Here is a 23,188-nt window from a genome sequence, read left to right as displayed (position 1 = left end):
CCTCTTACCCAGCCCCCGCTGCTGTGGATCCAGTCTGCCAGCTGTGTCTCTAGGTAGGTCACCATCCAATCCTGAACCTGTCCCACCAGTGGCTCCATCTCTTTGTTGACGCTCTCTGCACAGAGCGCTGCCCCAAAGACGAAGAATGCCACAAGACGGCCCCAGTTGGCCCCCCCCTGGAAGAGCTCATCTGAGACCTGGGTAAAGCGCTGCTGGGCTGAGCCAGGAGTCACATGCAACTGAGCAGCCAGATCAGAAAATGTGCGTCGGAAACGGGACTCAAACTCATCTCCAGCAGCTCGCATGGCCCGATGCAGAGGCTCATTTGTAGGGCCCTCTCCTGGGCCAGTTCCACAGGCATAGCCCTTCTGCCTTAGCTTATAACCCACAAAATCTGCCACCAGGGCTCGAGTATCTGGGGCTGAGGCTGGAGTCGCCATCTGGCTGGCTATAAAAGGCAGAGAGAAGAAAATGGGGCTTGAGCAATGCTCCACTATAAACTGAGCATACCCAGACAGCCCAAACGGGTATTTTTTCATGTTTGACCAGCTAGTATGACAGCATGAACTATGGAAAATAAAAGTAAGAAATGGAATAGAGACAATGAGATAATTAAGCAGTAATAAGGGGACTAGATTCAGTGTTTTTGGTCATTAAACTTGTATTACAAATAATAAGTGAAATTTACTATTTCTCTTAAAGAGTAATTAAGATAGTATCTTTCCTGTTCTGAGGGACTCAGGGCAAGCTAGGATAGAACAGAAGCTAGAATTCTCCCAAAAGCTGGGTGGGAGGAGGAGCCAGATTAATATATCAATATACTATACATATAAAATGAAAGGTATTAAAATACAATAATGGGGAAGATAAGGGAAGCAGAGGGTTAACAAGATATTGGGGGCACTTACCAAGCCTGGGCAGCAGCTCCTAGGATACAGCGCTGGTGGCAGGGAGCCCCCAGCTGAGGCCTTTCATCCTCCCAGCTATGGAGCCCTAGGGGTGGAGGGTAGGGATCATGGTCAATGATAGGGAAAACTAAATGTTGCCCTAGAACCCGGACCCAGGCCCAGCCCCCACCCCTCTGCCAGCTGTGGTTTACTGACTGAATCCATGTTTAATGATCGTTCTCAGGAAGCCTCGGACAGAGGGGACTCCGGTGGATAACATTCCCGGCACCCCCCCCCACACACACACACACACACATTCACACATACAAACAGAACCCAACCCACAGGGCCTGCTCCTGCCCCTCCCTTACCCCCACCCTCAACCCTGTCTCCACCCCCCAGTCCGCCAGGTTAGGGATCTCACGGGTCAGGCCGCTCCCCAGGCTCTAGGCAGTTTCCTGGTGCAGGAGGTGGGAGGGAGGAAAGGAGGGAGGAGAAAAGAAGAGGGAGGGAGAGAGGGAGTGCCTGGCGCTTGGTGATGATGGGGCTCAGAGATGCGTCCAGAGCAGAGAGGCGGGGCAGGAGAGGAACTGGGAAAGGAATGGGGGGCAGAGAGGGAGTGAAGTGGGGGGGAGGTAACTAGGAAAGACACAGCCCCAGAGGGCTAAAGAGAGCAGGGTAAAGCAGAGATATGATCCAGAAGATGAAGGGAGAAAAGCTGGCAGCTTGGGTGACTAGGATTGGCATGCTGTGTTTCTTTTCCCAGAGATCTGGGAGCAACCAGTAATCTGCACCAGGGAAACAAAGCCATGGAGAAAGAGAAAGCTATATTCTACCTGAGGGCAAGTCAGTGTTTGCCAAGTGCTCTCTAGGGGGTAATCTGAATTTACTAAACTTTTTTTTAGCAGAGGGAACTAGAGGTAAAAAAAAGAAAGAGTGGTCCAAAAAACTGCCTACTCGCTGGTGGGCTGGCATCTTAGAAATGTATAGTAGTAGTCTGATCCTAGAGAAGGAAATAATAATAATAGCTAATAAATGCTATATGTTTATAGCACTTTAAAATTTGCAAAGTGCTTTACAAAAATTACATATATTAATAATATACATTATCTTATTTGATTCTCACAACAGTGCTGTGAGAGATGCTACAGCTATTATCTCCATTATGCAGCTGAGTAAATGGAATCTTAGGACATTAAACTGTAGAAGGTTCCAGGGTCCCTCCTCACATAGCAAGTCCAGCATTCTTGCCACTGAAACTTCATACTTTGTAGCAAAGGACAAATGAACTTAAAAGGAGGCATGAGAACAGTGTTCACATCTTTTTGATCTCTTTCAAACTGTGTTCTTTACTGGAACAGAAAGTTCCAAAGAGCTTGTACACATTTTCACCCATTCCCCACCCCCAATAAAGATCAAAAAGATTCTCCAGTTAGATTCCATTACTACAAAAACCCTCTTCCAAGGGAAACCTAAGGATTTGTCCTTCAAATACATGCAATGTAAGGTCTGAATCCAAGTGACAGTGGGATAATGGAGAGTACATTAGATTTAGTTTCTGGAAAATAAAGAGTTGAAACTCAGTTTCTGACATCTAATAGCCATGAGAACTTAGACATGTCTCTTACTTTCTATATTCCTCTGTAAGACTTATCCATTAAGTCAGAGTCAAAAGTCAATGGATCACAAATTCATCTAAGTCCTAGAGTTAAAAAAAAAAAAAAAAAAAAAGGCTAGATATTCATGGTTCCTGCCCTCAAGCAACTTATAATTCAACAAGGGGCATAAAGTCAGCATAGTATTGGAAAAAGAGTGCTCCATTTGGAGGTAGTAGAAAAGATTCCAATCCTAACATTTGCTGTGACCCCTACATGTGCTCAAACAACTCTACCCAAAGAAATTAATAGTACTGATAGTGGATCACACCTCTAATTATGGTATGAAATCTGTAAAATGCAGTGCTAGCCAATAAAGTAAACAAATAATCCATACCTGGTCCCTATCGTTAAGGAACTTTAATAAGGGACAGATTTAGTTCAATATACACTTAAAAGCCATATCAGTAGAGTAGAAAGAATGCTGGACTTAGTCTTTGTGAGCTTTTTCCCTCTCCATGTAAGATAGATAGGAAATCGTCCTATCTGCCTCACAGGGAAGTTATGAGATCAAGTGATTGAGTATCCATTGTGCTTTGCAAACCTTCTAATGCTACTGTATACAAAGGAATTATATAGGTTTTTTTCCTAGCTCCAGCCCCCTCAGATCATGAAAAAACAATCCTCTGCTTCAGATAAAAGATAATATCCTAATAAGCTTCTTCATTTCCCTAAATCACAGCTCTGTGCTGAGCATTGTTTCCATCCAGTCTTGTGATTGAGGCCCATCAACCATCTCTATCTGTTCCTATTTTTAAATGCTTTCTTGGTTCACTTGAGCCTTTCAATGGTGGTCCTACATACTTTTATCTAACGTCCCATCCTCCTACACCATACCTCTTCAAGATGTAATCTTTCTCAAAACTTCAGATTTCAATATAGCAACACCTTAAGGAGTATTTCAATTTCTTTGCTTAGAGGGTACGTGTGTATTTCTCCGAGAATAAACCTCGGTGCTATATACCTCATGAAGCCTTCCTGGATGTCCCTACCTAACTCCCTCCCTTAAACTCCCAAATTTCAATTCTCTTACACACTGAAGTCATTATTTAACTTATTCGTGCAGCTGTTTCAGAATACCCCTACATTAGATTCCAAGTTCCTCAAGGGCAAGGTTGGTTTTTTTTGGTAAATCTGTATCCTCCGAATTTAGCATATGTTACTTAATATTTGTAGAACGGAAATTAATTACAGAAATATTTCCAAATCCAAGATGAATTTGGGCGGGATTTATTTTGTTGGTTTTTAATGCCATCGGTTTATTTTTAACAGACATTGTGACAAGATCTCAAACTCTGTTTTGAGGGAGGGCTTGCCTCCTCTTCCAAGTATGGGAGGACAAGGCACAATAGGAAATCCACCTCCGGACCTGGGAAGAGAGGGGGTGGGGTGGGAGAGGGACTCCGAGAAGCCGGTGTCGAGCTCCATACCGAAACCGACCTCACCCTCCCTGCACCTCCCGGGCTTTCAGGCTGAAGTCAAGGCAGAGAACGCTCGGCTTTGCCCCCCCTGCCCTTTACTTCCCTCAACTCGCCCACGGGGATGACTGATAAACTGACCCTGCCCCATCTTCTCACCTGAGGACAAGGACGGTGTGGAAGGGGAGGAAGGGAGAGAGTGAAGACAAGGACGCTCGATCGCAAAGAGAACGTTTTAACTCTTCCCCCGCTGCTGCCCTTCCTGACTCGGGTTAACCCCTGGTGGGCCGAGGAGGCGGCGGGGCTCGCCCAGGATTGGGGCGAGACAGGGCTGGGGGAGGGCGGAGTCCCCGCCCCCTGGCGCAGCGGGCTGCGGAGACAGATGGGGAGCCACCTGTCAAGCGGGCTGTGGCCGCGGGGCACGGAGGGCGCGGGCTGCCTCGCTGTAAGCGCACGCTCAGAGGAGACGCCGGCCCCGACGAGAGGACGCGGAGGAGCTATGGAGAGGGAAGCTGAGAGCTGACAGCGGATCCTGCCGGCTGGGGCTGAGGCGCGAGTGCGGGAGGCTCCCCAAGAGGCGAACGCCTGATAAGCTGACAGCTGGGGAAGCGGGCCGAGGCGGCGCCGCGAAGCGGCTGCCCCGCCGGCCGTGGCGAAGGTGCCATGTCTCGGGAGAGGCCACCCCGCACAGACATCCCCCGAAACCTCAGCTTCATTTCAGCGCTCACAGAGCGCGCCTATTACCGCAGCCAGCGACCCAGCCTGGAGGAGGAGCTGCAGCCGGAGGAGGAGGAGCCGGAGCCCCGAGAGGGGGGCGGAGCGCACCTCAGGCCTCGCTCCCGCGCCTTAGCCCCCGGGCGGGGCCGTCGGGCCCGCTCTGCCCCCGCTGGAGGGGGCGCCCGGGCCCCGCGCAGCCGCAGCCCGGACACCCGCAAGCGGGTGCGCTTCGCCGACGCGCTGGGGCTGGAACTGGCGGCCGTCCGCCGCTTCAGTCCCGGGGAGCTCCCTCGTGTGCCTCGCCACGTGCAGATCCAACTGCAGCGCGACGCCCTCAGGCACTTCGGGCCCTGTCCACCCAGAACCCGCACCCTCCAGGTAGGAGCTTAGGAACCAGCACCATACGGGGGAAAAGGACGGGCGGTAAAGTTTCAGGAAGCTGCCAACCCCATTCCCTTCCCCGTCCCCACACACACCTCCACACTTGCCCCCATTTTTCTTTCTTCATAATTCCCTTCCCAGTGCGCTAGGCCAAGGCAAGCCCCGGACTCCCCCAGCGGACAGACCAGTGCAGGCTTCTGATTGGTCCAGTGCCTCATTCTGACCCTGTGCTCTCTGTCTCTCTTTCCTCTCCCCGTGCCCCGGCAGGAGGCGCGCGCTGCCCTCGAGCCCGCCCGCGAGCCCGGCTTCGCCGCCCGCCTGCAGGCCCAGCGCATATGCCTGGAACGAGCAGAGGCGGGCCCGCTGGGCGTGGCTGGGAGCGCGCGCGTGCTGGACCTGGCCTACGAGAAGCGCGTGAGCGTGCGCTGGAGCGCGGACGGTTGGCGCAGCCAGCGCGAGGCTCCCGCCACCTACGTAGGCCCGGCTCCGCCCCCTCCGCGTGCGGATCGATTCGCCTTCCGCTTGCCCGCCCCCCCAACCGGGGGCTCCTTGCTCTTCGCCCTGCGCTACCGCGTAACAGGCCTTGAGTTCTGGGACAACAACGGAGGCCGCGACTACGCACTGCGCGGGCTCGACTCCCCCGGCAGCGGTGGCGGCAGCGATCCTGAACCCCAGGGCTGGATCCACTTTATCTGAGCGCGGAACGGGAAACCCAGGGATCAGGAGAAAGTGCGGAATCGGCGGGAGAAACCAAAGGAACTGGGGGTTGGGAGAAGCCACGAATGCGGGAGTGGAAATTGTGGGAGATTGATTGATGGGGTGGGAGGAGACAAGGAGGCGGTTTGCGCGCACGCGTAGGAGAATGAGAGGAACTAAAAGTTATGCCGAGGGGGAGGACGGGTGAATCCAATGGGAACAGGGAATATTTAAGAACAGACCAATATGGGAGTGGAGGGCGAGTAGCTGTTGGAGGAATGAATCGGGGGAATCTAGTATAACCTGGGGAAACAAAAGAACCAGGAAATAAAGGTGCTAAGTGCTATTCTGAGCGGGGTAAGGCAGGTCATTTATTAATAGCTAGAAGGAATCTTAGAGGTCATGTAGTCAGATCTCTTCATTTTGCAGACGATGCTCTGAAGCTTTCAGAGGTGGTCACTTCCTTGAGGACCCACCATTTCTGTCAGTGGCAGAGCCCAGATTCTGCATTCTTACTACTTGTAACAAAGTAGATCAAAGGGGAGGAATCTGGTGAAACGTCACTTGTTTGGGTGTGATTCTCAAGTCGAGTGAAGAGCTCCCGAAGACAAAAAGGCCCCTTTAGACTTTCGAAGGATCTCTGGGTAACTTTCTTTGCTAGTCCCACAAGCTGGGTGCTGAGTGAAGAGAGAATCTTAAACTCGAGAAGGAAGTCAAACTCTCAGCTCCACGTAGACATTGTAGTTTTCTACCTGGGGTTATCTAGTCCTGCTCTTACCTTCCAGCTCTTACTTGCAAATGATACCACCAATTTGGTTAGATCATTAGGGCCACATCTTGAATTCCCTTTGCAGTAATCTGGTCAGTTGTCTGCCTCTTGGAGCTTCCAACTTCGGGCAGCCCTGCTGATTAATTATTTTCTTGAGGCTTCAGATTTTGTCTCTGGAAATTTGAGGAGGCAGGCTGCATCCAATCCTGATATCTCAAAAGGGGCTGAGACATGGAGACCTTCCGGACCAGTCTTGCTTTTCTGGTTTGTAAAGGTCTTAGATATCTCCATTTCAGGAGGAGCCATTGGATGAAGAGAAAATAATTGTCCCCATTTTACAGAAGAGTAAACTAAGAAAAGGGGATCCTCACACATAGTTTAAAAAAAAAAAAAAAAAAGGTTAAACTGGATAATATTTAACTTTGGGAATCTTAGGGGTTTTTTTTTTTTTAATCTCTAAAATGAAGTTGAGTTAAATTATTTTAAAATTTTACTTCTATTTCTGAAGCAGTAGCAGAACCTTGGTAAGATACTAAGAATCCTCCAACTTAGTTTTCTTTTTTCTTTTTCTTTTTTTTTTTTTTTTTGGCTGAGGCAATTGGGGTTAAGTTACTTGCCCAGGGTCACACACCTAGAAAGTGTTAAATGTCTGAGGCCAGATTTGCCAACTTACTTTTCTAACTGTAAAAATTGAAGCCCCAGCAATCTGGCCAATCTTGTGGGTGGCTCTTTGTAAACATCTCCACTAGGAGTGCTAAAGAAATAAAACCCATCAAGAACATGTCAATTCCACAATACCTCTTAGCCACGCTCCAAAGAACTTTTCTCCTGAAGCAGGGTTTTCCAGTGTCATGGTGAGATTATTATTCTTGAGAAAGACACTACCCAAAAGCCCGGGTAGTAAGTGCCTCAAAAGGTTCTGACTCCTTAATAAGGGATAATTGGAGCAAGGGAAAATATTTCATATCTGTTAACCTACAAAAAACAAAAGTAGTTTGAAGGGGAAATGCAGACTGTAAAAACTGATGCATAATCCTGGGAAATGGAAGGAAGAACTTTACTCCATCTTGCCCAATCATACTGTCTCCTGAACAAGTGACTCTATATTGGAGTTCCCCCTTCCTGCTATTATTTTCTGCTTGCTTTTCTTAATTCATTGCTCTCTTTTCCCTCGTTTTTAATCCCTCTTCCTGTTTTCCTCTTCTCCTTGCCTCCCCTCTCTTCCCTTACCCTATCCATCTATTCTCTGCTTTTCCTTCTTCCTCCAAAAAGGAATGAAGAGCTTGCTTGCTGTCCTTCCAGAGTCAGCCATTTGCCCTCTTCTGTTCCCAGACCTCCTCTTGGAAGTCTTCCAGAGGAGAGGTGGGAAGAAGGCAAACAGCAGTTTCTTCTTGGTGACCCAGCTGAACTCTTTCCCCAGGTAATCAGTTTTTTTCCCTCTCCACTTTCTTTGGGTTCTGATAAATTGGGGGATTTATTGATATATCTTATCAGCTTTCTGCATTGGGAAGGAAGGATTATAGGTTCTGATCAGAATAGAAGCTGCCAAGACCCCTTTTGGTTTCTCCAGCCAACTCTATTCCTCTGAGTAGTGGTCAAGAAAAAATGACGTACTTGTAAAAACACAATTCACAGCCAATCTCATTTAACCATACATAGTACAAAGATCAATGGAAAACATGTTGGGGGAAAGGGATAGAGAACAGGAGAAAGGGCAAGATCAATAAGGACCAGGCACCTTTGATGCAATTTCATATATGTTGCATTCTATAAGCAGATGGTCTTTGGTTCTAATTTCCCTACATTACTGCTCCTCCATGTTATCTCCAAGACATGGCTTGAAGAGATCAAAGGACAAAGGGAGTAAGAGAAACTTATAGTTCGGCTGCTCCTCATGAACCCCTGCTGCTACCACCTCTCAATCGGGTGGAATATTTATTAGCACATGTATGTTGCATGAATGAGACTTCCACAGTTTGCAAGGAATATTTCTATAGTCTTAGTACTTTCCTGCCTGATAGGGTCCAAAGCTATGGTCATAGGAAGGGCAAGAAAAGGCTATATACTAGAAGACAAGTGCACTAAAGGCCCCTTTAGAAGTCTTCAGATGGCTGGGTAAATGCAAGGCTTGAATGAGCATGAGAGGACCAAGAGAAGCCTTAATTGGCTTGAGCTCCTACAAATGCTCTCTCTAGGTCAGGTTAAATGGGTCATTTAGAATTCTAAGATGATGAGCAAATGTACCTGTGCCTCTCAAAATACCAACCCACAATTCATGTAGCCATGAACTGAATTGATGATTCAATTTCTCCTTAACCAGGCTAACCTTAACATTTCTGAGATTGCTGTACATTTCTAGTCAGTAAGGTGTGAACTCCAACGTTTTAAAATTCTGAGAGTGTTTAATGTGTAGAGGCTGCTTTAGGTTATGCTGTTCCCAGCCTCAGCATTAAAAAATGAACTACCACCTTCCAGATTGAACTCTCAATTTTTCCTAACTCCATACCCTCCCATGCACATCTTACAGCAGCACCATGGATTCCACCAATCCTGCCAAACAAAAAAGAGTGTATATGTCTTTTCCCTATTCCCTTCTCTTTCCTAAATGTTTCTGCCCACATTCTTAATGGAATAACAGACAAGACTAATCATCCCCAAAAGGAAACGAGCCACTGGTTTCCCAGAGCTTGTTTAGCCTAACTTGAAATAGAGTATGGTAAGAGAAAAAGTAGCAGAGACTGAGTTATTTCTCTGTTCAAACAATGTGCCAAAATATATCATGAAAAATGCTAAGCAATAGAAATTTTTAACAGACTGAAAGGATACACAGTCTTGGGGGGAAGATGAGATGATTGGAAAGAGGGCTCTCCCTTAATTGAATTCCATCACATATCTGTATTGTAGCCCTAACTTGTCTGAACTTCATTTTACCCCTGGGTTCCAACTTTTGTTTTTCTGCTGTAGCTTACAAGAGAATAGATGATATACATTATCATTTAATCTCAGAATCTCAAAACCTGTTAAAGCTAAAAGGGAATTTAAATTATCTAGTCTTGACTAGTGAGACAGTGAAGAGACAGGTCCGGAGACCTGGAGAGATTTAGTAATGTGTTCTTCACTTAGTTAAGCTAATAGAGCTAGGGCTATGACTTGCATCTCCTGACTCAACAATTCTGTGTTTTTTGTATATTGGTCCCCAGGACTAGATTTTACCCAGAAAATACCTGGCCATTTTCTCATTAAAATTCCTAGATTTTTGACAAAGGTAAAATAACTCCACAAACCCCATCTTTAGGTAAGTTTTCACTGTTCCCCTACTGAGTCCTCTTTAACATTTCAGGTTCAGTAGACTTCAGATCAAAAATGTGCACAACATTGTGCTAAGTACTTGGGGGCAAGAGACCACCAGCTGGAAGATATATATAGTTCTGATAGTACAGGGCCCCTAGCAGCACATAGGAAATTTAAGGTATGGTACATAACAGCAACAATCAGTATATAGCAATCTTGTGCATCAGAGAGCTACAATTTGATATTCGAGTTCCCAGGGAACAATGTGAGGGAAGATGGTTACCACCAGCGACTAGGGAGCTGGCAGAGGACTTGGAAAGGCTTTCTGGGGGAGGTGGCATTTCATTGGACTTTGAAAGATACATAGGAATTCAACAGCTTAAAATGAGTGGGGAGTTTGAGAACAAAGGTCCCCAGAGTCAAATATAGGATACACCAAATTTGACAGGAGCATCGTGTATGTAGAGGGAGATAGTATGAAATTAAGCTAGAAAAGGTAGCTTGATTCCTTGGATGATGGGCAAGAAGGAAGCCTTGGAATGATTCTGAAGAATAACATGACTAGTGTGTAATGGAAGCCATCTAGCAGTGGGGTGGATGACTTCAAGAGTAGAAGCAGAAAGATATTAACATATTTTGGCAGGTGATCATGAGGGCCTAAGCTAGGTTAGTGACAGTATGACTAGAGGCATACAAGTAACAATATGGAAGAAATTACTTGGTAATTGATGGACTATGAGAAGTGAGAGAGGAAACATTTTAAGAAGCCTAAAAGTTTGTACTTAAGATGCCTGTGTGGTGCTCAGGAGAAATGTCAGGCCCTGAAACATCAGGGATTTAACATTTTAAGCATTGGGAAAAAGGAAATTGCAAAGGAAATGTAACAGAGGGATCAGGTATAGGATACTGAGCAATACTTTTGATTGAAATCTAAAATTCTGAGCCATTAAAAATGTCAAAATAGCATGAATTCTAAAAATCAAGGGGAAAAGAGGGACTGGGCAGTAGCCTGAAGAAATGAAGGTATTTGAGTACTATCATAACAGAAATCAAGGTAAACAGACAATAGTTATAAGCATGTTGCCTTTATTTGCAAAGTTAATATTTGCCAATAAAAGGGGCCAATGGCTCCTCAATAGCCAAAGATCTTGTTTAGGAACAATGGAATCTTTTATAGTGATAAGGTGACTGCAAAGAATAGAGTTGTAACATAAGTGTATCTTCTAATTGGTCAGATGGTTCACAGAGGGGATGGGATAAATGTCATCTCAATTCTTTCCCATTACATCTCTGGAAGATAAGATTAGTTCTTGGGTGATGACATTAGTCTGTAGGCAATGGGAGTTATTACTATGGATGTAATTAATGAACTTGACTTTTATGCACATTTTTCCACACTTGGAAGTTGTGTAGAACATAAAAATGCAAGGGGTTGAGAACACATCCTATACAAACACATCCAATATAAGCAATTTTTTTATTAGAGCTTTTTATTGACAAAACATATGCATGGATAATTTTTCAACATTAACCCTTGCAAAAACTTTTGTTCCAATTTTTCCTCTCCTTCCCCCCATCCTCTCTCCTAAATGGCAGGTAGTCCCATACATGTTAAATATGTTGAAAGTATATGTTAAATACAGTATATGTATACATATTTGTACATTTGTCTTGCTACACAAGAAAAATCGGATTTAAAAGGTAAAAATAACCTGGGAAGAAAAACAAAAATGCAACCAAACAATAACAGAGTTGTAAACAATTTTTTGATGATTGTTAATGAACCAAAAAAATGTCTCTGGAGGAGTTAAGTACAGAAACTGACAACGGCACAAAATGAAAAAACCATAATTATAAGAATGCTTTATAATCTGGATTACTGGAAGGAGTTGCTCAAAGAAATCATACATCACCAGAATATTGGCAGTGAAAGGAAAGAGACAAATGGGGTGATAGTTGGATTTGGTAGAAAGGTTTTGGGGGTAGACTAGAAAGATTTCAATATATTTGCAGTTTCATGAGAATGAAGCAGTGTAGATACAGATTGAGGGAGAGGGTATGTGTTGGGGGAAGGAGGTTGGTTTAATTCACTGAAGCAAGTTTCTGTAAGAAGCCAGGATAGAAAAGTTCTAGAAATGGGAAGGAATCAAGGGCAGGTTAAAAAGACCAGGTTTTGCAAATAGGAGTACCATTTTTTTTTTAAAAGGATATAGTGATTCCATTCAACAAATGGGCTCCATATTCCCACTGAAGAGATTCTTTTAAAAGATCTGATGGCTTAAAAAAAGATTTAGAATGTTCACAATGGGGTCATACGATGTTTAGTATTAAAATGAACTGATGAGTTTTTCCTCTGCCTTCAGCCCTTGCTCTCCATTTTATTGGAGGTGATAACGAACAGCGAAGTTGCCTGAACACAGTGAGTCCATGATTTTATCAGCAGATGAGAGGAAATTAAAATCGGCTGACACTACACTTGCATCCTTACCATGCCCTCATATCCAATAATGCTGTATACCTCCAAGTCTAGCATGACAATATGCCCCCAACGTCTCTATTTTCCAATTTTGCACCTGATTCTGGATCATCTGTTTGAACATAATACCCTTCCCTTAATCTCTCTTCTAGATATAAAAGCTTATTTTTCTAACAAATAAAATACTGAGTTAAATTAGAATCTCTGGACTACCTACATAAGCAGATGTGTTCTGGATTGGGGGAGGGGATAATTTTGGGTGTGGGCAGACAAGCATCCCTTTTGTCAGAGACTGGGCAGCACCTTCCAGCAAGACAAATGACTTATCAAAATCCCATCATAACCTCACTCCTGAGTGGTAAAGCTTTGCAAAGTGAGGGTGGAATGGAGTAGGAAAAGACAAGAGGGTTGCTGGTTATAGTGGGATACTTACCACAGTGGTTTTCCAGGATCTTTCAGACATCAGAAAAGCCAATCATGGACAATTCTGGTTCCTTTATGTACTTTCCCAGCTTCAAGAGCAGTCACAGGGACCAGCTTGGGAAGACAGTTTAATTCTATTTCAAAGCAAGCCTCACCCCCCCAATTTTGAACCTATTAGGGTAAGAGTTCCCTTAGAGTCACATTGTTCTGTTCCATTAGTTACAGGAAGAGCAAAGCCTATCTCCTTACAACTCTGGGCAGCCATGAACAGCATGGTGAAGATACAAAGTCAGTCTGCTCTGTCCAGAATGGGATGACAAAGAATGAATTAGTAATAGGAGAAAATATGCTTACCTTGAAAGGGAACCCCCAAGTCTTCTTGCCTCCCTTCCTTCCACCCCCCCCCCAAATCTTGGTGGTACAGTCTCAATAAGTCTAGGTTTAGAGCCAGAATCTTCCTACCCCTGGAAGGCCCTAGACCAGGAATAATCAAGTGCCTCCTAGTTACATCATAATGAATGAGCTGTGATGTCACTACAACCCTCCCCCCCCCATCAAGGTATTGTAAGTAAAGTCTGATATGCTGAAAGATAAACTCAACATGAGGAACAGAGATTCAAGAAGAGGTGAGTGGGGGATTGCCTCATCATAATCCTGTTCTCCCAAGCTCTACATCACACTCACTTTCTTATTCCTGTCTCCCCTTCTACCACTACCACCATATTGCTCTATCCTCTAAGCTTCTTCAGTGCATCTTTTGCTGTCCCCAGTCTCTCTAGCTTCCACTAGCCCTGCCCTTTCATGCAATCAAAAGGAGCATATTTGTGGTCAATAGAATGTAAGTCATCTGACTAAACTCACATGCAGAGACTGAGCAAAAAAGGAAAGCAACAAGGTGAGGAGAGAGAATCCCTCTTTGCTTCCATGCTCATTTCTAGCCATAGAAAAGGCAGAACTGTTCTGCTTAGCAAGGGCTCTTGACTACTTCAGACAATCCAGTCTTTCTATCTTCACCCTTATGAGAAATAATTGTTAGAGCCTTTGTTCCTGGACTTTTGTTTATATAGCCTTAGACACTAATTGTGTAACTGAGCAAGTCACTTAACTGTTTACCTCAGTTTCTTCATCTGTAAAATGAACTAGAGAAAGAAACAGCAAATCACTCTAGCATTTTTGTCAAGCAAATCTCAGAGGGCCTCAGGAAGAGTCAAAAGACAGAACAAGTCCCTTGTCACTAGCCTCTTTCCACCCCTCCACTCCCCATCTTTCTAGAATTAGCTTTTCCACCTCCCAGGAGCCACGGAGACAAGTTAGCTTCTGAATCCATTTGGGTTCAGTCTTTATGAAGTAACCCACCCATGAAACTCTGCTGCCTTAGGGCAGGGCTTCTTAAATCTTTTCCACTTGTGAAGCCTTTTTTGCTGAGAAATTTTTATGTAGGTATATAAAACAGGTATACAAATAAAACATTTATAGATAATAAATCATAATTTTTTGATTGCCCTATATTCAGTTGACCCTAGTGTGATTCCCATATCCTCCCCAGGACTAATTAAGGGGCTGTGGGAAATTCTCATAATCCATTTCCTTTCTATTCCCTTATCTGGTTTATAGGAAGTATGGGGTCTTTGCTGGTCTGTCTATATTTATTTCATTTGGATCCTGCCCCCTAGGTTATAACTACAGATTTAAAGTTGAAAGGGAGCTTTGAAGGTCATCTAGTCCAACCCCTTCAGAAGGAAACTTGGGGCCCAGAGTGATTTGCTCAAGGTCTTCTGACCCCAATCCAATGTCCCTTTCCAGGCTCTACTAGAACCTGAGGACTGCAAACTACTAACTTTACCAGACACAAACTCAAGCATTCGTAGTTTTCCTCCTAATTGGAAGTAATGTCATCCAGGGCTCTAACCTAAGGGGTAGAAAGTTTCTAGGTCTTTTGGGGATTCATTTTTTGAGATTGTCCCTAAAAGACAATACCAAAATTTAGTGCTCATAGAATACTTCCTGGGTAGCAGGGGAACAAGGATCAGGGTTCTGAAACAGGCCTGATACCACAGTTCCTTACAATCTACAATAGGAGTCTCTGAAAACCACAAGAGCTCTAGACCCTGAAGTAGACCAGGAGAGCCTAAAATAGAAACTGAAGGTCATTCTAGTGAGGGAAGAATTGAGGCCTATTGTAATGTAACTGCTAGCTTTCTGGAGGTCCTCCAGAAGGGCATTGGTCTCAGCAGGATAGACACTTCGAGAATGGTCAAGAATAGAGTCTAGATTCTTTATTCTGGCCCAGTTTTGATCTTAGTGCAGGAGGCATAAGAGCCACCAAGAGGCTGGTCAAAGAATGTCTATCTTCCAGTCCTGGTTGGCCCGTATATATCTTATGGTTATTACATCATTACAGCATACTGATTATGTGAGACCCATCATCTCATCAATTCCACTGAGTTAACACCTTGTTAACTTCAGAGGTCCAGCTCTCTACAGCCTGTATCTTGAGAAAAAGACATTTTATCTCCCTCAAATACTTTCTTGCCCTTCAAAACAAAAGTGATAATTCTTTACTAAATACTTACAATGATGGTTATGTGGGAAATCCTATAGAAATTATTAAGTATACTGTGAAGAAGACCCAAATCTCAAGACTACAAGAAAAGTCAAGGTAAAGGAGGTGGCTAAGTTTTGTGGAGCCATGTCAAGTTAAGGAATATTTATTAAGCACCTATGTGGCCGTGTACTAAAGGCTCTGGATGCCAAAAAAATTTGCAAAGAGCAGTCCCTGTTCTCAAGGAGTTCCCAGTCCAATGGCGCCAGGGAGGGAATGCAATGGAAAGAGCATATGCAAAACAACTATGTACAAAAGACTATTATACTTAGGATAAATTGGAGATAGAAAAGCGCTATTGTTAAAGAAGGTCTAGAAAGCCTTCTTAGAGTTGATGGGATTTTAGATAAGAATATGGGAAGAAGACTGTTTTAGTGCTGCAGTATGACTTAGTGCATCTAGAAGGCAGTGCTGTGGAGGTTGCAGGATTTGAGTTCCAATCTGTCTTCTGACACATACTTAGCTGTGTCACTGTCCTAGTCATCTAACTTTCTAGTGTCTCTAAGTGCCCCTAAGAACAGTATTACAAGTTCTGACTCCACTCCAATAGATTCTCACGTTCTCATGGTCAAGTACTTGCAAAGCCGAGCCAGAGGTTCCGTGGCTTCTACATTCTCAGGGTAGAGGCAGGACCGCCAGGGGGCGTAGTGGCTAGCGCGCCAGGCCTGGCGTCTAATAAACTCATCAGACTTCCAATATGGCCTCAGACACTTCCTAGCTGTGTGACTCTGGGCAAGTCACTTAACCCTTGTTTGCTTCATCAGTAAAATGAGCTGGGGAAGGAAATGACAAACCACTTCATATCTCTGAGATCATAAAGAATCAGAAACGAAAAACAAAAACGGGAAAGGCCTAGCGTAGACTATTTTTTCTCTTGCCCTCGAGTTAGAGTCGCCCCAAGGTCTCTTTCCCAGCGGGTGACTTTCTGAGGAGTTTAGTCCATGCTTTTTTCGTTATTTGTTGGTAGTCTGGCTAATATGCTCAGAGGTTGGGATCGATAAGACACGTGGATGGCGGAAGGCGGAGCTAAGGTAAATCGTGGGCCCTGAGCTCTACGGGCGCCCTCTGAAGGCGTGGGTGGGGATGCGGGGGCCACGCCCTGGCTCCTAGACATTGCTAGTAGGCGGCCTTGGGGGTTGCAGGGGCTCGTCTCCCAGCACACTGGGCTCGGGGGACTTTTTCCTGGAACCACACGCAACCAACCACTGGCCCGCCCCGGAGGAGCTCTTCACAGCCAATAAAAGGCAAGGCAGAGCTCCGCGCCCCCAATAGCGCGCCCCAGCCTGTTTCTCCGGCTGCCGCCAGTCCAGCCCCGCCAATCGAGGCTCACGACCTGCCCCAACCCGCCTAGGCCTGGACGCCCCGCTCCGCCCCTCTGCCTTCGCTCCGCCCAGCCCCCAACTCCCCTGCTCCGGCCGGGCTCTGCTGGCAGGACAGGCGCAGACCGGGAAGAGATCCCGGCCCGGCCCGGCTCTTCCTCGCGTGGTCCTCTGCTGGCAGGTCCCGTGTTGGCCCCAGGCAGTGGGCCAGTCACTCTGGAGGCTTCCGGGCCCCTGTTCCCTCCCTTTCCCCCCGGTCCATAGTGCGAGGCTGGGAGCCGCCGCCCGGCCAGACCGCGGTGAGTGACCCCCCGAGTGCGGGACCTCCCCCACCCCAGTCCCGAGGAGGGGCAGACGGCACCCCGAAGCTGGGAGCTCAGCGGGAGTGTTGCCGCCCGGCCCAGGACGCGGGCTCTTGCTGCTTGGGGTGACCGGGGCTATGCGGGTGTCTCGGCAAAGGGAAGCAAGGCCCCCACTCGGGATGACCGAAGGATCGAGACCTACTCCGGCCCTGGCGCCCCCGACTCGTGGCCCTAAGGGCTGCAACTTTCCTTACCTTCCGGCGCTTTTTTTGTTATTTTCGGCCCCACTAGAAAATGAAGGGGAAGGTCAACTCCGCACGCGGTGCACGGGCCTGACAGCCCTAAATCCGGGGCTAGGGTCGAACGGTCCGAACTGTACCCTCCCCTTCTTCCCCTGAACAAACACCTCCACCCGGCCTGCCTCCGGGGAGCTGGGGCTCTGCCACTAGCGTTAGAGTTGAGAGTGGGAGGAATGGAGGGTGCCCGAGGAATCCTATTCAGAGTCCTTTCAGCCTCGCGCCCGAAAAGCCGACGAGCCGCCCCACCGAAGCGACTCGTGCGCTCCAAGTTTTCTCAGGCTGCTCCTTGCCCGAGGCGGGGCCACTTGCCGTCCCAGGATCCCGAGATCGTCTTCCCCCTACTCACCGGAGTAAAAGCGCCTTCCGAGATGGCCCGAGCTTTGGCCCATTCTCACCCACCCGGTTTGGTGGGGCACAGCCCCCCTCTTTGCCACGTTCAAATCTTGTTGGTTTCCCTCTCCGTCCTTCATCCTCACTCCACCTCCCCATCTGCTTATCTCTAAATCAATGCCACCATTTCCTTTGCTCAGTTTGGAGAGCGTAATTCTTGGGGCCCCCAAATCCCATTTTCAAGAAATCACCCCGAATTGTGTTGCTGCTGACTGAAACTTTGGAGTTTTGTGGATGAGTCGTGTTCGGCTCTTCGTGACCGCTTGTCCAGCTTTCTTGGCAAAGATACTGGAATAGTTTGCCTTTTCTTTCCCCTGTATATCCCCACTTTGCATGTGAGGAACTGAGGCAAATAGAAGTTAAGTGACTTGTCCAGGTTCACACAATTAGGCAGCGTCTGAATTCAGATTTTGCCCGGTGCTCTGTCCACTGTACCAGCCAAAGCTAAAGAGTCTGGCTGGATTTTAATGATTTGTCTACCTTCCACATCCAGACTTTAGGCCCCGGCTTGAAATGGATACCCCGACCCCTCTCTCTCCGATATACCTCCCTCCTAGTGGGGAGAAAATCTGGGCCGGGCTCTGCCTAGGACTGACTACTGAACATTCTAACCAGTCCCCCCAGCCCCATTCCTCCAGATTGCGGCAAGTTCTGTCTCTGGGGCTTTCTCTCTTTGCTTCGGAGAAAGTAATGCCCTAGGGGAGGTTAAGAGAAAGTGTGAAACTGAATTGATTGTTTTATCTGGAACTTGGTACGGTTGGAAAGGTGTGTATGTGAAAGGGGCGGGGGGAGGAGGGCTAAAGAGCCTTAAAAATAAAGACATTTGTTGAGGATGCATTCAAAACTTCCTAGTTATATATATCCCTTAACCTCAACTCAAAACTGGACCTAGAAACCCTGTGTGCCTTCCATTCTGCTTTTTGTTTGTTGGTAGGACTTACTTAAAGTTTTGTTTTATGTTTTTCATGAATCAATCCCTGGATGTGGTTAGTGGTTTTATCCCCTTTCCAAATCAAATTCTTTTGGGGAGGAATCAGCCCATACAATGCATTTTTTAAGACTAGGATCTCCACAATATTCATGGTGGGTTTCAGTTTTAGGTGGAAGGATTCCAGAGCACTTTGACGGCCATGTAACCAGCTATCCTCCTTTCTTTGCCACTACTATATCCCCCTGATCAAATGTAATTGGGGTGAGCTTCAGAGAGACTTAGGATCCTGTTGTTTTGTGGTTAATGGTCATAGCTCTTACGAGATGATTTCAAGTTTGCAAAGCAATTTTACATTATGGAATTTGATTTTTACAATAATATGATCTGTTGTTATCCCCATTTTATAAATGAGGAAAGTAAGAGTCAGATATTGAATGATTTGCCTGGAGTCTTAGTGCTACTAAAGTAATGGAGGCATGCTTCAAACTTAAGTCTTCTTGACTTCTGGTCAAACAACCTAGCCAGTAAATCATGTTGTTTTATACCATAAGTGGCATACATGACCCTTAGTTGATTTAGGTCTTTTGCTTTTAAAACACCTCACTGCTTTTGTTTTTTTACTTTGTCTTTCCCCAGTATGTGCAAAGATATGTTCCTTGTCTCTAACCCATCCTACAAAACTGAGAAAATGAAAGGAGCATATAGCAAAACCACTGACTAAATGATCATCCTAGTTTTCTTCTTGCACTATTCTCAGAATACATTAGGCATTTTCCTTATTTATTTTATCAAAGGATAATAGGAAAGTAGATTGTAAGTTTAAACTGAAAGGGGCTTCAGAGACCTTTTGTCAACAATGCTTCTTACCTTACTCACAGCATTTTATAGTTAAGAAAATTAAGACCTATACATCCAATAAGCATCAGGAGCAGATTTTTGATCCAAGTTTTCTGAAGCCAGAGTTAGTTCAAATTCAGCTATGTGATCCTCATTGATACTCCAGAGCAGGGCTTCTTAGATTTTTTCCACTCTCAACCCCTTTTCACCTAAGAAATTTATACAGGACCCATTATATAGCTATGTAAAATAGGTATACATTTACTGATAATAAAAAAAAGAAATTTATTTTAAAACATTTCTTTGATATATATAATTTTACCAGTTATTAAAGCTGAAAGCAAATTTGCATACTAATGAGATGGATGTGCTTGTTTATTTCTACATAATAAATTAAGTCTTGGTGAATATTTGATATCTTTTACTGTCGCCAAATTTTTCTCAACCCCATATTCAGTTACTTGACTCCCTAGGGGTCATGACCTGCAGTTTAAGAAGCTTTGCTTTAGGGTAGAATATGAGGTACAATGGATTATTCCTGAACTCACTAATTGTGAAAAGCCTGGCACCATGTATGTTTCCAGGCTCCCCATCCAGCCTTCTGAAACAGGAAGATCCATTTGCATAGATATTGCACACCTCTGAACCTCTGGACTCAGATGTAATTTTTCATAGAGAAAGAGGGGAGGGAGATGATTTACTCTAAGGTAACACTCCCATCTTATATTTCTATAGTTTTACAGTTTACCAAGCACTTTCATGGTCATTTCCTCATTTGATCATTGCAACAACCTTTTGTGATAGGTAAGAGAGATATTATCCCCAGCTTGGATGACAGAAGAGATTAAATGACTCAACCAATATCACAGGAATAATAAATGAGAAGATAAGCCAGGTGTGACACTCAAATCCAGTGTCTTCAAACTATTCCTCATAGTCTCAAATAAGAGGGTAAATACAGTAATGGGAGCAAAGCTATTCAGAACTGGTGGTATAATTCAATGTATTGAGAAGATGTTTAGGAACAATAGCAGAGCTGATGAGAATAGGGAATCTTCAAAGACTGTGTTATTGTTGAGTTTCTTCCTCACCTTCACCCTTCTGCCTGGGAGATGTTTTAGAGTTACTGCCCAGTTTAGGCAGGACCCTTAAAGGAGCTGCCCATAACCCACAGAGTCTTTGCCCATTTCTATCTTCAGAGGACCACTGGGCAGAAAAGATGAGAGCAATCCTTCTGCACAATGTTGTGGAGAAGTGTGTTAAGCTCCCAAGGATCCCAGGTTTTGGCTGAGCAGCTGGAAGAGACAAAGGCAGAAGGAGGTAGGGTGGGGAAAGGGTTAACCTTTGTTCAGAAGCTGACTTAAGAGGTGGAGAAAATCCTCCCTCCCTTCTCACCCCCATGTGACCTGTGTATATGTATGTCCCAGGACAAGTAAACCATCCCATATACCTGACCTGCTTCTCTTAAGAGAAACCACCAGGTCTAATCTTAAAAAGGTCCCATCCTGTTTATCTTACCCACATTGGACACATGGAGGGACCTCCCTTTCCATTGGATTCTCACTCCTAAATCACAAAGGGCTCACGGTAAGGATTTTGGGGAGGGGGATGAGCCTACAGCAGGCAGAGCTACTCTCCCACCTAGGAAGCAAGGATCCATTATATAGCTAGCTCCTTGTCCTGAAAACTATAGAATGGGAAAAAAGCTTTCCACATCCTAGTGAACAGTCTGTGACAAATAGAATCATTAAAGCTCCCGTTTCTTTTGAAAGAGACCATGACTGAACAGAAGTGAGTGCAAGGGGTAATGTTGTAAAAAATTACCCATGCATATGTACTGTCAATAAAAAGTTATCAAAAAAAAATAAATAAATAAAAGAAAGAGACCATGACTGACCATTTACTCCTGACTAGAGTTAATGAGCAAGGGTGCAGGACTCCTAGAGGAAACTTGGCAATTGGGACAAGATAGGATATATAAAAGCATACACATGCTCACCTCATATGGCCCCAGATTTTGATGATAGCAGCCAGGGGAGATCAGAGACAAGTAAGAGAGCCCATTGGTTAAATTATTTCTCTTGTTGTTCCAGCCATCTCAGAAGGGCACAAGTCAGAAATCACCATGCCCCCCAACAAAGAGGCTAACAGCTTTGCCAGCCCCCCTGCTGGGCTCATCTGCCTTCCTCCTATCTCAGAGGAGCTTCAGCTCGTGTGGACCCAGGCTGCCCAGACCAGTGAGCTAGATGGCAACGAGCACTTGTTACGGACTTTCAGTTACTTTCCCTACCCCAGCCTAGCAGACATTGCTCTGCTCTGCCTTCGCTATGGACTGCAGATGGAGAAAGTTAAGACCTGGTTTATGGCCCAGCGCCTCCGCTGTGGCATCAGCTGGTCATCAGAAGAGATTGAGGAGACTCGGGCCCGGGTTGTCTATAACCGGGACCAACTCCACTTCAAATCCCTTCTTTCTCTTACTCATCATGCAGGGCGACCCCCTGAGGATGTCTCACCCACCCCAGTGCCATCCTCAGACTCAGACGGCACCCACATTAGCCCCCTGGCACTTAATGAGCCTCCTCAGGTAAAACGATTAAAGATGGAGCCTGAAGAATCCTCCTCTCTGTCCTTGAGCCACCACAAGGGCAAGGAACCCTTGGTTGTACCTGGCAATGGAGCCTTCCCCCATCAACCTCCTGGTTTTTGGCAGGAATTGCAAAGTGGTCTTTCCAAGGAGCTTGTAAGCAGAGGTTCTGACCACCAACCACATAGCCTGGGAACTGCTGCCTGGGACCATTCTACCAGCTTCCATCTGCCACACTCTCGGGACAGGCCTTCCCCTATTACATTACTTGCCAATAGCTGCAAGCAAGAGCCAGCATCCATCCTGCCTCCTTCTTCTACCTCTTCTTCCTCTTTCCGAGTAATGGCCAATGGGGCCACTGCCACCTCCAAACCCCTTCAGTCACTAGGATGTGTTCCTCAGCCACCTTCCCCCAATGAACAGGCACTACCTCCACATTTGGAGCCAGCTTGGCCCCAGGGTCTAAGACATAGCCCAGGCCCAGGTAGAGTTGCTCCAGCCGAGTACTACTTCCCAGATATGCAGCGCCAAAGGAAGACCAAGCGCAAGACCAAAGAGCAGCTGGCCATCCTGAAGTCCTTCTTTTTACAATGCCAGTGGGCTCGGCGTGAAGATTACTGCAAACTGGAACAAATCACTGGCTTACCGAGGCCTGAGATTATCCAGTGGTTTGGAGACACTCGATATGCCCTGAAGCATGGACAACTGAAGTGGTTCCGGGATAATGCAGTACCTGGTCCCCCCAATTACCAGGAACCGGCTACCCCTACTCCACAACCTGTAGCCCGACCTTTGCAGGAGTGGGCTGAGATGCCACCTCCCCCCCTTCCTCCACCTCCCCCAGACATAAGTCCTCTGGAGCGGTACTGGACAGTTCACCAGCAGTTACGAGAAGAAGACCTTCCTCGACTGAGTCTAGAGTCAGGGCTGAGCACCCAGCAAGTGGTAGACTGGTTCTACTCTCGTTCACCTGAGCCTGCAGAGGTGGTAGTTTGTCTAGATGAAGAGGATGAAGAAGAGGAGGAAGAAGACCTTCCGGAAGAGGATGGGGGTGAGGAGGAAGAGGAGGAGGAAGAGGAAGAGGATGAAGTGATCATACAGGATTGAGTGGGGAATTTGGGAGGGGGGGATTTTATTAGAAGATGAACCAACTTAGTGACTGTTTAAACAAACAAAAAAACCCACATTTTTCTTATCTTGTTGGCAAAGAA

General features: G+C 45.9%; 3 protein-coding genes across 12 annotated transcripts in view; 2 read left to right on the top strand and 1 right to left on the bottom strand.

Moving 5' to 3' along the window:
• Positions 1–5,329, bottom strand: part of PABPN1 (poly(A) binding protein nuclear 1) — a 16,724-nt gene extending 11,395 nt beyond the window's left edge. Inside the window, exons 1-3 of one of the 4 annotated variants that reach the window (XM_074294280.1) lie at positions 5,154–5,329; positions 909–993; positions 9–448 (exon numbers count right to left, since the gene is read on the bottom strand). In XM_074294280.1, the coding sequence (XP_074150381.1) occupies positions 9–440 (432 nt within the window). In that variant the 5' untranslated portion in view covers positions 441–448; positions 909–993; positions 5,154–5,329. Of the gene's footprint in view, positions 1–8; positions 449–908; positions 994–1,103; positions 1,234–1,311; positions 2,582–4,119; positions 4,370–5,153 lie in introns of those variants that run through there. The other 3 variants (XM_074294281.1, XM_074294277.1, XM_074294279.1) reach the window with 3 other exon arrangements.
• PPP1R3E (protein phosphatase 1 regulatory subunit 3E) lies at positions 4,624–12,491 on the top strand. Its single transcript, XM_074294282.1, has 2 exons — positions 4,624–5,055; positions 5,326–12,491. Exons 1-2 carry the CDS (start codon positions 4,624–4,626, stop codon positions 5,752–5,754), a joined length of 861 nt encoding a protein of 286 aa, XP_074150383.1. The 3' UTR covers positions 5,755–12,491.
• On the top strand, positions 4,953–23,188 carry HOMEZ (homeobox and leucine zipper encoding). Of its 7 annotated transcripts, none has more exons than XM_074294270.1 (3): positions 16,206–16,346; positions 20,593–20,713; positions 21,487–23,188. In XM_074294270.1, the coding sequence occupies exons 2-3, from the start codon at positions 20,635–20,637 to the stop codon at positions 23,082–23,084; spliced, it is 1,677 nt and encodes a 558-aa protein (XP_074150371.1). In that variant the 5' UTR covers positions 16,206–16,346; positions 20,593–20,634; the 3' UTR covers positions 23,085–23,188. The 7 variants fall into 7 exon arrangements, with proteins under 7 accessions (XP_074150372.1, XP_074150373.1, XP_074150371.1 ...); XM_074294269.1 differs by lacking the exon at positions 16,206–16,346 and adding an exon at positions 16,820–16,933; XM_074294271.1 differs by lacking the exons at positions 16,206–16,346; positions 20,593–20,713 and adding an exon at positions 4,953–5,055.

The sequence above is a fragment of the Sminthopsis crassicaudata genome, chromosome 2, assembly GCF_048593235.1.
Source record: "Sminthopsis crassicaudata isolate SCR6 chromosome 2, ASM4859323v1, whole genome shotgun sequence".
In the NCBI taxonomy this organism is placed as follows: domain Eukaryota; kingdom Metazoa; phylum Chordata; class Mammalia; order Dasyuromorphia; family Dasyuridae; genus Sminthopsis; species Sminthopsis crassicaudata.
The sequence above is the reverse complement of the archived record's forward strand: the minus strand, read 5'-3'. Positions and strand labels throughout refer to the sequence as shown.